The following is a 14,608-nucleotide window of genomic DNA, read 5'->3' on the forward strand; positions in this document are numbered from 1 at the left end:
TTATTCTAATCGTGGTTATAATGTATAAATAATTATATGACTGTAGGTAAACAGTAAGTAAATATTATATAAATAAATGACAAATACCACATAAATAAATAATAACCTTGACATAACTGTGTATAAATAACTATATAACTGTAGGTACATTATAAGTAAATACTATATAAATAAATGACAAATACCATCTAAATAAATAATAAATAATAAATATAAATATGTAATATATATAATAATGAATATAAATAAGTAATATATACATATAATAATAAATACAAATATATACTATATATATACTATACTAATAAAATCGCAAGCAACCCGGTTGCGACAATAATTTGCCAACGAAACCATTCATCGATTCGCGAAGTCGACCGCGGAAAGCGCAAACAACGCGAAAGCTCGTCAGGAATCGAGGAAGAAGTCCCCGAGAAGATAGTTCCCCAAGGTCGGAGAATTTCATCGGCGAATGGAATTCGCGCGGTGGCGCCGGCATTCGGGAACGTGCTCGGAAGAAAATTTGTCGCGGTTTTCATCGCTCGGCCGATCCAATTCCACCTTTCGTTCATGCATGTTTAAATAAGACGTCGCGCCGGTGGGTCCCCCGCGGCACCAAGGCTCTGCACGCGCGTACACACATCCGCAGCAACGTCCACGCAAATTATACACCGCGGTGACTCACGTGAAGTCCAGCATGCTCCGATGCATGGCTCTCCGACGCACCGACAACACGTGCTCATGAATTAAATCCCGTGGTTACCTCGCCCTTCGGTTCCAGGCTCCAATTACCCCGGCCGTAGTCTTTCTCGAAATCCTCGGTCCCGCGCGTCCGGGATTCGTTCAATTATTCGCGGAGCTGAACGCCGTTTTAACGCTGGAACTACGAAGCATTAAATACCCTGCTAATAGTTTATAAGAACTGGATTCGCATCTGCTTAATCGTCGTGTGATTTTAATTGTCATATGCACTTCGATAGATAAATGGAACATTTCTCGAGTTAGCAGTTTTATGTAAATAAATTAAAAATTGTAGTAACATTCGAATTTTTCCATGTTTCTTAAAATTACAGTAAATTCCATGGATCGGTTTTATAATTTTTATTATTGCGGAAGAAAATACCAGTACCTTTTTAAAGTAGTGGAACCAGTTACTACAGCATAACCAATTACTGTGCCTTTAGTTTGTTTTTAGGCATAATTAACTTTATGTACATTAAATAAGGCATTAAACAATTTTATTTGAATCTAACCTGTTACTTATTTGTTCAAATTAAACATGTTAAATTAAAAATTGTTTCAACTTATAGATACTGAATTCGCGTAATTTTTATTCTATTTTATTTGCTCGTTCATTTTACTTAATTTTAAATTTCATATTATAGATACGGTATGACAATGTTTTATAGAAAAATTAATGTTTATAAAAGGAACTGAAATGTTCTTCAAATTCTTGTCAAATAAATTAATAAGGTTGTTTAGTTTTTAAATCGCTAATGCTTCTTTAAATTTCGACAAAGTTTCGACTAAGTTAATACAATTAAGCATCCCTTAAAAATCACACACTCGTGTTAACTTTGATTTCTCACAATAAAGTTGAAAAACATTCATCTCGCATAGAGGTTGGTCAGTCCAGCGCTGAATGAACGAGATCGAATCCGAGGCCAGCGTAATAGCATCTAAAAAGTGACCCGAGCGTAACGAGGACCGCAGTTTTTCACGAAATTGCGCGGCAATGGCACAATCGCACGTAAGATTGTGAGCAGACGGCACACGGTCATACGGTGAACCTTGCTAACAAAGCCTACAGACCGCCTGCGCAAGTTGCACGTTACGTACGGCGTAGTCCCGGCGTGTCATGGTTGGCGTTCCAGTTTAAGTTGTGCCGCGACGCAGCGTGGAACTGCACGGTTCACTGTCGATTCCGCATCGTTCGCCGAGGATCGCCGCAATTCCGCACCTGCAGAGAGAGAGACGCCAGTTCGCCTGTCGAGCCGATCGATCGGATCAATCGACTCGTTCGCCCGCTTCGCGTCCTCGGACCCGCGAAATTGTTACCCGAAGACGCTCTGTGAAAACGCGTGAAGTTGCTTCTTCATCGCGGTGGCGAGTCCTTTGGTGAATCTTCGGCGTGGAAGCTTGAGAAAGTGTTCAAGAACGTTTCCGGTGCGAAGATTTCTTGTCGCCACAGGTACGTGCATAATCGTGGATCTTGATCTGTTGTCATTGTTATTGTGAGAACGAGCTTTCAATGTATTAAGATTGTTTTTACTTAAGAACAATAATGACGAGTTTCAAAAATTATTTTAGAAACGTTAAAATTGTTTTTTAACAGGAAATCTAACATTAACCCTTTGCACTCGAAACCAGTTTAACAGTAATTCTAAAATAACTTTTCTGACATATAACATTACCATTTTATACGATATCATCTATTTTATGCATGTGAAATTGAATCTTGTAACTCATGCAACAACAGTTATAGTTTTAATAATTTTTAAAATCTTATTTTTCATAATATAAAAATTATTTTGAAACACGATGTAACAAGTTCAGTGGTACCTCAGAGTTACCACGCGAGTGCAAAAAGTTAAGTTAAATATTGGTTACTACATAGTTTTGCTTCAAAATTTTGTATTCATTAAGTTTTAAATTGATAATTTTTTAATTTTAATGTGAGATTTTTATTTTGATTTGTCTCTCACCTGATGCGACTCCAAAGTATTTATTGAGAAAATCAGGAAATGTTTTTCTTTTAGTTTATGGATAGTGCCGGATCATGCTTCAGGCGCGTAGTCTATTTGCGTATCAGAGATCTTGTAATTTACTGCTACGTGCGACCATACTTTTACACGACGGTCGCCGTATAGGATGTTAATCAATCTGGTCTTCGCCGATTGCATAATGTGAATGACACAGTCATGCGAATATCATTCCGATCGTCAAACATGCATTTACGCGCTGCGAGCTATCAATGAGACTGTCCGACGTCTAATCCTCGACGCGAAACACGATTTATTTACTGCCAGTTAATCATCGCACGTGATTAATTGTACAGTAAAGGAAGAGTAAAAATAACTTTGATTCTCAAATATAATTTGTGTTAGTTTTTTTACAAGTCGCTTGTAACAGTAAATATACTATATAATATTTATTAAATAAATATGAAAGCTTTTAAAAACTGAAGAATATAATAAAATTTTATACAATTTTTACTCTGACATACAATAATATTTAATAACATTATTTATCATTTTATTTCAAATTCGATAGAATATTAGGTACAAAGAATTTATTTTTATTTAATTTTAGTCTCAAAAAAGTGATAGCAAATATTTATAGAGAATATAATAATTCTAACAACTCGCTTTTCTAATTAAGAAACCACACGTTTCGTTACAAACTAAAAATAGCATGATGCAGAAGCTACGCGCGCATCATTTTCCATTATATACAATTACAAATAATTATAGCGCGTTGCAAACAATAAGACGGTATTTTCCAATTTCTTAAGATCGTCGTTTAAAGGAAATGAGCTGTCGCAGAGTTTCACGGCGAGAAACACTGAAATTTATCCCCCTAATTCCCAGCCGCGTCTTAAAATCACTTCATCAGCACTTGTCCCCAGTTCATGGGGGTTATACGCCGCCGGCATTCTCCCCGCACAGTTTGATGTTTATCGCAACGACGCTTGCTGCCGGCAGGATCGATGCGCTCGATGAAAGAGAACTAGGAATCGGAAGGCAAGGAAACGGATCGTGAACAAAAGGGTGCACCTGAAATCCTTCAAGCTGGGTGACGGCAAAGGGAAGCATCGCAGAGTCAGAATGGCAGACGAAGGTCAACAGGAGCAGCACGCCCCAAAGGAGCGCAAAGTAGCCCGGCATCTACCGTTTATCATGAAAATTGTGGAAGTTGTGAGTTTTCTTACCATTTCTCTAAGAAGACTTATATAAGGCTAGGGAAATTTATTTACTTCGCTTGGAAAATTAATTTCTCCTCTAGGAAAATTGATTTGCATCTCTAAGAATATTTATTTATTTTTTTAAGAATTTCTTGCTCTACGAAAATTTATTTATTTCTCTAAGAAGATTTATTTACTTCTCTAAGAAGATTTATTTACTTCTCTAAGAAGATTTATTTATTTCTCTAAGAAGATTTATTTATTTCTCTACAAAATTTATTTCCTTGTTCTAATGATTTATTCTTCTAAAAAAATTAATTTATTTCTCTAAGTAAATTCATTTAGTCTTGATCTCCTCCGATTTTTAATTCAGAAATCGTTTGAAATAAATATGAACCTGCCGAAGTTATTTAAATAATAAAAACTCAAATTTTCTTTTGCTTCTAAAATCGTAATATTTTGCAAAGACTAGAAAAGTTAATTTTTGATGCAAAATAAAATGCACTGTGAACAGTAAAACAATAACTCGACGATTTAAAGCTAGTAATTTTTTAAGAATCCTTTCTAAGCAATTAAAATGTGTCTTAGCAATTATTTAAATCGACACACTTAGGATACGGTGTAATTAAGATAGACATAAAATTTCAAAACAATTGTGCACAATATAACATGTTTTGTGTGGAAAAGTAAAAATAGCAATGGAAATAATCATATCTTTCACGAGTTAAGTACAACAATTAAGAGAGATAATTTCGTATACAGTGCATACTTTAGTTGGAGAATAATGTTTACAATTTTTACAGTCCCGATATTATCACTATTTAATGTGTTCAGATCCTGTCTGTGTTCGCGATTGGATTAATAGTGGATCCAATGAACTCGTTCCACAAATTACTGATTCGGACAAGATTTAAACTCGACGACGCTGCGATCATTTACATCTCCATCGCTAGCTACTTAATAATCAACACGCTTTTCATCATCTGCCATTTCCTCGGAGATCGAATACCAAAGAGGACGGTAAGTTGCTTCCAACTTATTTAATAATAACAAAACCAACCAATTTCGTCCTAAATTTTATTCGATTTTATTCTATTTAAATATTGAGAAAACATTAATTGATGGATTGCAGATTTGTTTGTAAAATAAAAATGATCTATGCTAGTTGATATATATGTATAAAATATATAGAAAGATATAACGAAATCGTCTTTTCTTTAATATTTTAATAGATTAAAGATAATGCATCAACAATTTAAAATACTTTTACTATTTTGACTATATTAAGTTGCATCAACCCAATCTTGCCATAAATACATAAAATCTACAGTCTAGTAATCGACACATTAAAAAAAATGATTATTGAATAATAAATAAATGAATAATAGTACATAATATATAAACGAACAATGCGGAATTTAAAAAGGAATATACGATCCAAGGACGTTTCCGTTTCATTCACCTAATTGCCAGAGTTAATTACTCTGCGCATTACGTGACGAAGGAAAACAATGTTCCAACAATTCGGCAATCCGTGAAACAATTGTATGCACGGCCAGGATAAAATCTAGATTACGTGACGCGTTCCGTGACAATAAATTGACGAAGTGACACAATCGAGGAATCGCGTGACGATGAGAAAAGGAAGCAGAGCGTTGTGTCCTATATGTGGATCCGTTTCCTTCATTCGATACTTTCGAGATCTGTTCACCGGCGAGTTTCCAATTCACTGCTCCCTGGCCGGAGGCCTAGATCATTTGTACAGCTGAGGCGACGATGATATCCCGCCGTAACACGCGTACAATAATTAACAGATGCGTCATGTCCTTCATGCGTGTGCACCAACGCGTCCTCCGTGTCTTCGTTTCCACGGAATTATTCGCTTTAACCGCAAATCTCGACAGTTATTCACGATTCAGGCATTCCTTAACTATTTCTTCAAATTTGACGAACTTGATTTTGCAACGAGGAGCTTTATTTAATTTACGCGTTAACAGAGTTGATGTTATTTAATCTTGTATTTTTAATGCAGAGATGACGATGGTTAAGCTACCTAGTTTGATTTGTTAAGGAGGCGATCGATAATTTAACAAGGTATAGCTGGCAAATCAATTTCCTGACTGACATAAAAAAACAGTTACTATTTAAATAGGAATTTTAAGTTGTAATGGAAATTTATGTTAATTTAAAATTATACTATATGAATTTGGTAGATCAATTTTAATTAAAAAAGAAGGCTTTCTCTGCCACTTTATTTTGCTTCACTATGGTTATTCAATGATTTAGTAGCTATACACATTAATATAGTTTAAATTTTCTAATAAAAATGTATTATAATTGATATCACATCTTTTAAAATTAAACTTAAAATTCTCTTAAAAATATGTTACAATTTCTATACAAATTTCTGTTAAGAGTTCATTATAACGTGAATTTCTATTAAAAATCCATTATAACTTGAATTTCTATTAAAAACTCATTATAATTTAAATTTCTATTAACAACTCATAATTTAAACTTCTATTAAAAATTCATTATTATTTAGATTTTTAATAAAACTCTATCGCAATTAATACCACCTCGTTGAAAATCAATTGACTTAAACTTCTACCAAAAATCATTTAAACCTCGAAATAATAAAAATCCATTACAAATCAATTTCATACAAAAATCAAAAACAAATAATTCCGTATTAGTTGATCGAGCAGTGCAGGGTTCGATCTACATAATTCATTCGTCCTTCGACCGACACAGTTCCAGTTGTGATCTACGTGTCGGATGCCCGACCGTCCACGTGCAAAATAAAGGGAGCCGCGGCAACTTTTCAAGAAAACGCCGTTTCATAGAATCGCATTAGACATTCAAGGCTGCGCAACGAAGGTTCACCTGTTTTTATTTCTGGGATCATAATGTCATTATTGCGACCGACAGTTTATGTGTCCATCGATCAAGCGTTATTAGCGTCGCCAGAAAAATGCAATTTTTCGTGGACGGCACTTCTGCTCGCGCGTTAAGTGCTGATTAGGCACGAAGCTAATTCGTTTTTAATGGCGACGCAGTTACGTTCCATTTAATAATCGTAAAGGGAATCGTTGCGGCAAACTGTCCATTTGCGGATTAAGTGAAAATTGTTATCTTAATTAAATGCAATACCATGCAGTCCGGCGCGGTTCGTGCATGCCGGGGCCGTGAATTAGAAATTTATATTTCGAACGTTTCGCCTACGAAGTGCGGCCACGGTGGAACTTTTGAACATACACACGTACTATGATAATTCAGAGCGCGATTATCGTGCTCGCGTAGCAATTATAGGAAGAACCTACATTCGACAAATGGTGATTACGTTGGGACAATACCGATCGGGAACGGTCGTGCGAGCGCATACACGTATGTATGCCTGCGTTCTCTGCTCTACTTCGACGGAAATTCATAACTTATCAACTTTAGGCTCTTATATGCCCCCGTTGTTATCAACCACCTAGTTCTGCGACGTTTATGCTTTGTTTAACGATCGAAACTTCAGGTATCGAGGACTCCTTTTATTCGAAAAATGACGGCGGCCGTGTCGTTTCGCCGTAGTGATAACACGCTGCGTAATTAGAAACTTCGATGCGAACGCGGACGACACCCTGGCCTCCTTTTGTCGCTGCAAAAAAGGGGTTTAAAATAAATCGTAACGACTGTCGCACGTGTACACTCATGGGCAAAAGGTTAAGAAGCACTTATTACAGAATGGATCAAATGACTTCGATTTGTTAGAGATGTTAGAGACTTTGCTTTACTGCAGACTGATTAAAATCCTTTTTTTCAAATTCTGTTTCATTATTTTTAACTCAATTGTTTATATCTATTGCGTTGAATTTCTACCTGTCTCTTGATTGTAGAATATAAGTCGTTGTGCATAGTTAATTTTAAATAGTGTGGTCGATAATAACCTTGCACTTGATGCGACACATAGATCAACTTACAATGATAATAATAAAAAATTAATCTAGCAAATAGCTGTTCATTTACCACCTGAATCATTTGATCATGAAGGCATGGGGCAATCTATTTTGTGTTTTCCAACCGGCGTTCTGTTTAACCGAGTTAAATCGTGTCAGATAACACAAGCATGCCATAAAGAGAAAATATATTTTGTACTTTCTTTAATTAGTAAAAGATATTAATCAGTAATTAAACAGCGTGAAGTATTAACATTATTCTCATAACTAAGATTTAACTCCAATATGTTTAAAATACATAAAATCTCTACAAGAATTTAAATATCGTTTTCTCGTCTTTTTTGTATACATTTCAATAATAATTTCAGAACAGAGGTATTTTATTTAAGAGAATGCAATGCTAATTTTCGAGGATATGACAATTAATCGTGGGAAGAAGTTGGTACACGTTCCCATGAATGATAGATCGAGGAGTGATTATTCTATGCTGAAATTGTTAGTTCAATGTTCTTAGAACTAGTATGCAGGTTGTGCGACGCCATTTGGTCGGGTTATGTCCTCGAGTCTGATTAGATATAGGAAAATGTGGAGTACTATAGAATGGTCTATTTTTCCTACCGGTTGATTTTCTGCAATGACGCTTCAAGAAAAACACAATTGAGCTTACCTCTTGCGTTGCAATATTACTGTTATAAGAAATATCCATGCAAAGACTAATTTACGTAATATTATGTCTTTAATTCTGTTATCTTTACAATAGGGAGTCTTTAATATTTTTACTTGTATTTTCTGTATATATTGAGAATATTAAGCAAACATAAAATAAAAAAAGATAATAAGTTGCATTTAAAGGAAAAGTGCACTTGAATATTATTTAAGTGATGTTGTTCCTCTTACTTGAAAAATGAAATATATCTTATTCGAACTAAAAATATAAATATAGTATATAATATGATATATAAATCTCTATATAGCTCTATATAATCTATAAATATCTTAATAATCTCTAGCTCTAAATATTGCACCGAAAGCCAAAATATGGTTAAAAATAAAAAAGAGTAAAAAAGCTCTGCAAATATTTCGAATCTTCCAAAGTATGTAAATCGAAAAATGTCCAAGAACACAAAAGTGAAGTGTCTCGCTTTCTTTGAAAATTATTTAAACATATCCAAATTTCCGAAAAATTACTAAAAAATATACCATTCCATTTGGAAGACCCTGCAAAATATTTCTACATCCGAATCATTCGCATAACCTTCTCGATCATGACAGAAAATATCCTTCAATTCGAAGGTTTCACTTTCTGTCGAAAACAAATATAAAAGATTTTTTAATTCGACTTCGACTAATCAAAAACTGTAATTTATTCAACCCTGTGCATCTTGTCAGTATTTTTGAATACGGTATCCCTTTGTTTCAGTTGATACTGTTCACCTCGTTGGGCGCGCTTCTGCACATCGTCGCCGGAAGCGTGATCGTCTACAATTGGCGAAAAATCCAGGGCCCCTACCAAAGCAACAACGAGTTCTATCCGAGTAAACAGTACATGGACATGTTCATATCGGGGGCGGTGTTCACGTTCGTGAACGCGGTGGTCTTCGTCGTGGATGTGATCCTGACGGTGAGGTACTCGACGAAGAGCCCGCAGTGAGAAAGAACACCTCCGTCTTTCGGAAGGTAGATCGAGTACGGATATCGGAAATCATTGTCCAAAGGTATCCTTGTTACACGAACGACGTATCAATCAAATGAACAGCTGCCAAGAAGCTATGAACAAATCGACGGTAAAATAATTTACGCGATGTTGCAAGTCGTTCGAGAGAAATATAAATTGTAATTGCACCGCGCAATTTTGTGCATTCGTGATAAAAAAAAAAGAACGAGTAGCTGGAATTTAACACGTTCAAAAAAAATTCGAAGAATTTTAATAGAACTTCTTTCGATCGAAAGAGATCGTCTCTCGGTGTATTTTGTTGCAATCGATGCAACAAATTTCTATTATATATTAAGAATCGCAGTTTAATTACGACAAAGAATATTTTAATATACCTCGAATTAAAAAGTTCACGAGTGGCACGTTAGTCAGTAATATAAATTAGTACAGTGCGACTATACATATACGTACGCACTCGTAGTCGTTTCGATCGTAATTTTCGACGAACATGGTCGCCGAATGTGTTCGAAATTGTGCAACAGGAAACTACGATGAGATACGCAATATTGACGAGGCACAATGCCGTCCAATTTTCAAAAGAACAATCGACAAGCATATAAACGATTGAGCCAAATATTCGCGGATTAATTGTAAGGCGATCGTATAAGCGACTCTTTCTAGAATACGTGAATAGGAATTAGTTGTTAATATTTTGAAAAGATGTACAAACTAAACGATGTATTTAAATCTGTGGTACAGTATTGCATTATGTTAAATTATTGGTTCCACGTGGCAAACGTGTTTAGTAGATTGTCCGATCGTAGTCTGTATGATTTTAAACGTGTAAGTTTTTACGATTTATATATATATATATATATATATCTGTTTTCACTTTTGTATTCAGTGTAGTCTTTTATAGAGTAGCGTATAGGCGATTAGCGTGAGAGTGTTGTTCAAGTATCCAAAGATTTATCGAATTGCTGTATACTTTACGTTTTAAGGACCACCGAGAAATATCGATTCATAATAATATTAAGGCTACGATCCAAAGTCTGTATAGTTGTGCAATTAGCATCGTGTTAAGTGCAGTTTTCAGCAGACTGTGAATTTCCATGCGGCATTTATAAATATCCGAGAAGAATAAGCGCGAGGGAAAAATAATTAATAGGTGGCAATCGTTACGATTGTTACGATTATTATCGATTATTATAATTATTATTATTTCGCATGAATATTCGCAGCTTGTTCATTCAAGTATTAGTGGTAGGCATCGTTGAGTTATGCGCTTCGCGCACGCGCGACGAAATTCAATCTCAGAATTGCCATAAATATTATTACATAAAAATAATATATTTTGTAACATTAGCGATCGCTATGAATAGGGGAACCGAAAGGATCGCAATTAGTTATCGCATACGCTTATCGATTTAAATACGCGCTCGTAGATCTAACGAACCTTGACGAGTCTTTATCAAAACAATTCCGTCCAACGTTAATATTAAACTAACACTTCGTGTATACCAGGCATCACTCGTACGCACGATGATCGTATGGAACTTTATCGAATGACATATGTAATTAGATGATAATTCGCACGAGAATTGTTTGTCTTGTAAATTTACGTTTTATCGAACCGTATTTACCTGTAATTAAGTTTTCGAGAACGAATCAAACGATCGGGTCGCTTTATTTCGTACGTTACATTCATGCAACAACTGTGTGATTTCTGTATCAATAAAAATGTTTAACGAAATATTGGAATAATCATTTGGCCCATTGTTACAATAGATTGATCGAAAAATATAATTTATTTTTTCTTATGGTTCAGAGGTTGAATCGACAACTTATAAATTCAGTGATACATAGTGAAGTAAATATATAAAAATTTTACATTATTACAAAATATTGTTTTTTGAAAAAGTGTTACCTATAAAATATATTTTATTAAAAGTTCTTTTACTAGTTAAACTGGAAGCTATAGAAATCTAAAACTATTATGCAGATTTTACGTGTTTTAATATATATGGATATTCTTCAAACCTCCATATACTCTTTTGAAAATTAAAACAAAACCAACATAATGAAAGAAAAATTCGTAAAAAATTAAAGTCGATCGGTGGAACATTGAGCGGCTGAATCGTCTGCATTCCTACATTCCTGGCGAATCGATCGCCGCGAAGTCGGAGATTTATCGTAGCCGCGAGTTCAACTCTCCAACGTTCAGAACGAATCCAACAAAAAGTTGAATGACATCGGAGGTATTAATGACTGCTCGGAGGTTCGATCATTATAAAACGAAGAAAAAACGAACTTCCAGGGAAACGAGGGAATTATGAGTAAAGAAGGTCGACCGATCTAAGTTACCCAAAATTAACTAGCGTGCCTTTTTGTTTGTTGCTCGCCAATCGAACGTGGATCAAACAAAGTGCATTTTCTAACCTGCAGGTAAGAAGGGATTTTGGCAACGATTGAATTTCTTTAAGTCGAAAGTAGCCGACGACAACAGCCACGGCGGCGCCGTTAAACTAATCGTCAAGCCGCTCAGGATATTCCAATTCGTGAGTATCGATCGGCCCGCGATCGTTGCTTCAACGATATTATTGTGAACAGTATCGGCCCGCCAAATAATCATCAAATCCCACTGTAATCTAACGATAGCTCGTTTGTAATTAATCAGCTGGTGGTGTTACTGATTTTCGTGTTCGTAATTTACGCGGTTGCGCTTGGAAACAAGGAAGTGCCTGCCGTGACCTGTATATTACTCGTTGTCCTATCCGGCGCCTACGTTTTCTCTCTGGCGGTGGAATTGATCAGCTATTTCGCCGGTGGAGAATTGTACTCGATTCCGGTAATAAATCGAACCCTAATTATCCGTCTTGAAGCGAACTGTGCGTTATTCTCGAACGCTTATTCCCCTTTGACAGATATTTGTTCTTTCCTTCATGGGCGCGATACAGTTCGGAATCAGCGGATTATTTTTGGTACTGTACGCCGCCACCCAGTTGTGGTACATACTGGTAACGCTGTGCCTTTGCCTGCTAGCGTTCGTATTATTTTTAATCGAAGTTATAATCATACTCCTGTGAGTATCGCACGCGGTTTTATGTCACTTGGAAATATTCGTAGCCGTGAACTTTCCGCAGGTTATGGAAGCAAACCTGCTTCTGCAAGCGTTGCGCTGTACCGGACCAAGGTGACGTACATTTCCCCGATTATTGCGATCCTCTCTGCACAGTGAGTTAATTACTTGTCTTTTATAAAAAAAATAGTAGAACTCATTCTACTAGTTGTTACGCTATTTTAGTAGAATTAATTTTGTAGCTGATATTGAAACTTTATTTACCGCTTGGTAAAGAAAATCGCGGGTTATTCCTTTAAAGTAGACAACGTATTAATAAACCTTTAAAGTTAATGTTAATTTATATTGAATTGATATTTTTATCGACTGTAATTTTTACAGTAATTATTGGTTACTAGTCCGCGAATTTTATGCATTTATGGCACCAATGTGTAGATCAAATGTGCATTAGCAAATATATTTAAAGAATAATAAGATTTATTTTAGATCGAATCAATTAAAATTATTAAGAAGCTGTAGCGTCATAAAAGTAATGCAGACAAGTTTTGTTTTGCATAAAAATTAGTAGTCTATTCTTTAGACATGAAAGTGCATTGTCCTATTGAAGATAACGCATCACAAGATTTTTAAAAAAGCATCCAATTCGCATATTATACATATAAAAACAGAACTGTCTAGAATGTGACTAGAAAGTTACGATTAATGTAACTAATTCTTCTGAAAATTTAAACCAAATAACATTTTTAACCGCGCTGAATCGAATGAAATTGTATAAAAAGGAAATTGAATTTATTTTTGAAGACAGTAAAAAAAAGAGTTGGGTGTCCTCTCCATCTTCATACATTCTGATTCATAAAATCGACAAACTTGCATTCGAGTTATCATATGCATATTTTGCAATAAAAAAATGAAAGTTCGCAAACGAATTAGAGTTAAAGAATTTTTACCAGTTTTAAATTTTACTCTAAGTGTAATTATTCGATTTAAATTGCTATTTTGTTTAAAGTGATATTTTGAAACTACGATGCTGTCATTAAAATCTCTAAAATTATCGCTAAAAAAAGCGTCAAAGTGACTGATTTAAAATTCAAAGTATTCTGCTGTGTTCCGAAAGGGTCAGCATTTCAAAAGGTAACTTTTTGCCATCTAGCAAGGGAAATTAGACCTGATGACAAGCGTCAGCGACGTCAGGATATCGCCAGGCGGCGAGGAAGGGATACCGGAGCATTGTTACCGAAAGTTAGGACAGCCCCGCCGACGACAGTACGTCGACCGTCCATCCAGCGCGCGATTTGCGTCCGACGTTGAGTTTGCAAAATGTCAAACGGATTCACCGGCGATGACACACATTCAGAGCCAAGCGAGTAGCACCAATTAACTTATAGTCTATAAGGGAAAAGCGAAACATCCACGATACCCTTTCTTCTACCCTACCTTCGCGTTACTTAACTTAACTAAACAATCGCGCACGGAAGTATTGCCATGACTATTGAACTAACCGTTTGAAAATGATAATAATTTCGAGATAAAGAGCAGATTCGTAAAAAATGATTCCTAAACAATCGAAGTATTTCGTAATTAATTGAAACTGCGACGAGAGGTAGTTTGTGTTTATGAGAATAATTATTGGACTGCAGAATTTATACCAGTATTAATCCACTTATGTGAACTCGTCGGGAGTCAAATAGTTCATATAACGAGGTAGTTCACATGATAGCACTGGTAATGATTATTGATATAATAAAACTACGTATTTTTCTTTAAATAAAATTATACTCGAATAAATCTTTCGAATAACCCAAATAAAGCTTCGAATAAATTGATGAAATAAAATTTTAATTCGCATAAATAATTCCAAATGAATTTTGCGAATAACATTTTATTCGAACAATATATCGAGACAGATCTACGACTAAAATTTTATTTGTTATTCATTAATCGAATAAAATTAGTCCTTGAATTATAATAATAGAATTGTCTTTCGTATAATTGGAACGATGTACAATACTAGTTCAGATAAATTCGTTCGC

At 35.2% G+C, this 14,608-nt stretch overlaps 3 protein-coding genes across 3 annotated transcripts in view; 2 read left to right on the forward strand and 1 right to left on the reverse strand.

The window, feature by feature from the left end:
• The window catches only part of Adsl (adenylosuccinate lyase), a 45,637-nt gene that overhangs the window by 20,591 nt on the left and 10,438 nt on the right, over positions 1–14,608 (reverse strand). The window lies entirely within an intron of this gene.
• Positions 1,822–10,576, forward strand: LOC144468402 (uncharacterized). Its single transcript, XM_078177835.1, has 4 exons — positions 1,822–2,188; positions 3,702–3,914; positions 4,736–4,921; positions 9,266–10,576. Exons 2-4 carry the CDS (start codon positions 3,825–3,827, stop codon positions 9,494–9,496), a joined length of 507 nt encoding a protein of 168 aa, XP_078033961.1. The 5' UTR covers positions 1,822–2,188; positions 3,702–3,824; the 3' UTR covers positions 9,497–10,576.
• LOC144469283 (uncharacterized) lies at positions 12,442–13,956 on the forward strand. The gene is made up of 3 exons (XM_078179353.1): positions 12,442–12,581; positions 12,643–12,733; positions 13,729–13,956. The coding sequence occupies exons 1-3, from the start codon at positions 12,442–12,444 to the stop codon at positions 13,954–13,956; spliced, it is 459 nt and encodes a 152-aa protein (XP_078035479.1).

This window comes from Augochlora pura, chromosome 4, assembly GCF_028453695.1.
Source record: "Augochlora pura isolate Apur16 chromosome 4, APUR_v2.2.1, whole genome shotgun sequence".
NCBI classification, from domain to species: Eukaryota; Metazoa; Arthropoda; class Insecta; order Hymenoptera; family Halictidae; genus Augochlora; species Augochlora pura.

Coding starts and splice junctions, on each gene's coding strand:
- LOC144468402 (XM_078177835.1), top strand. CDS start 3,825: ATGGCAGACGAAGGTCAACAGGAGCAGCACGCCCCAAAGGAGCGCAAA. Junction 3,915..4,735: donor TCATGAAAATTGTGGAAGTT/GTGAGTTTTCTT, acceptor TAATGTGTTCAG/ATCCTGTCTGTGTTCGCGAT. Junction 4,922..9,265: donor ATCGAATACCAAAGAGGACG/GTAAGTTGCTTC, acceptor CCTTTGTTTCAG/TTGATACTGTTCACCTCGTT.
- LOC144469283 (XM_078179353.1), top strand. CDS start 12,442: ATGGGCGCGATACAGTTCGGAATCAGCGGATTATTTTTGGTACTGTAC. Junction 12,582..12,642: donor GAAGTTATAATCATACTCCT/GTGAGTATCGCA, acceptor AACTTTCCGCAG/GTTATGGAAGCAAACCTGCT. Junction 12,734..13,728: donor ATTGCGATCCTCTCTGCACA/GTGAGTTAATTA, acceptor TTTGCCATCTAG/CAAGGGAAATTAGACCTGAT.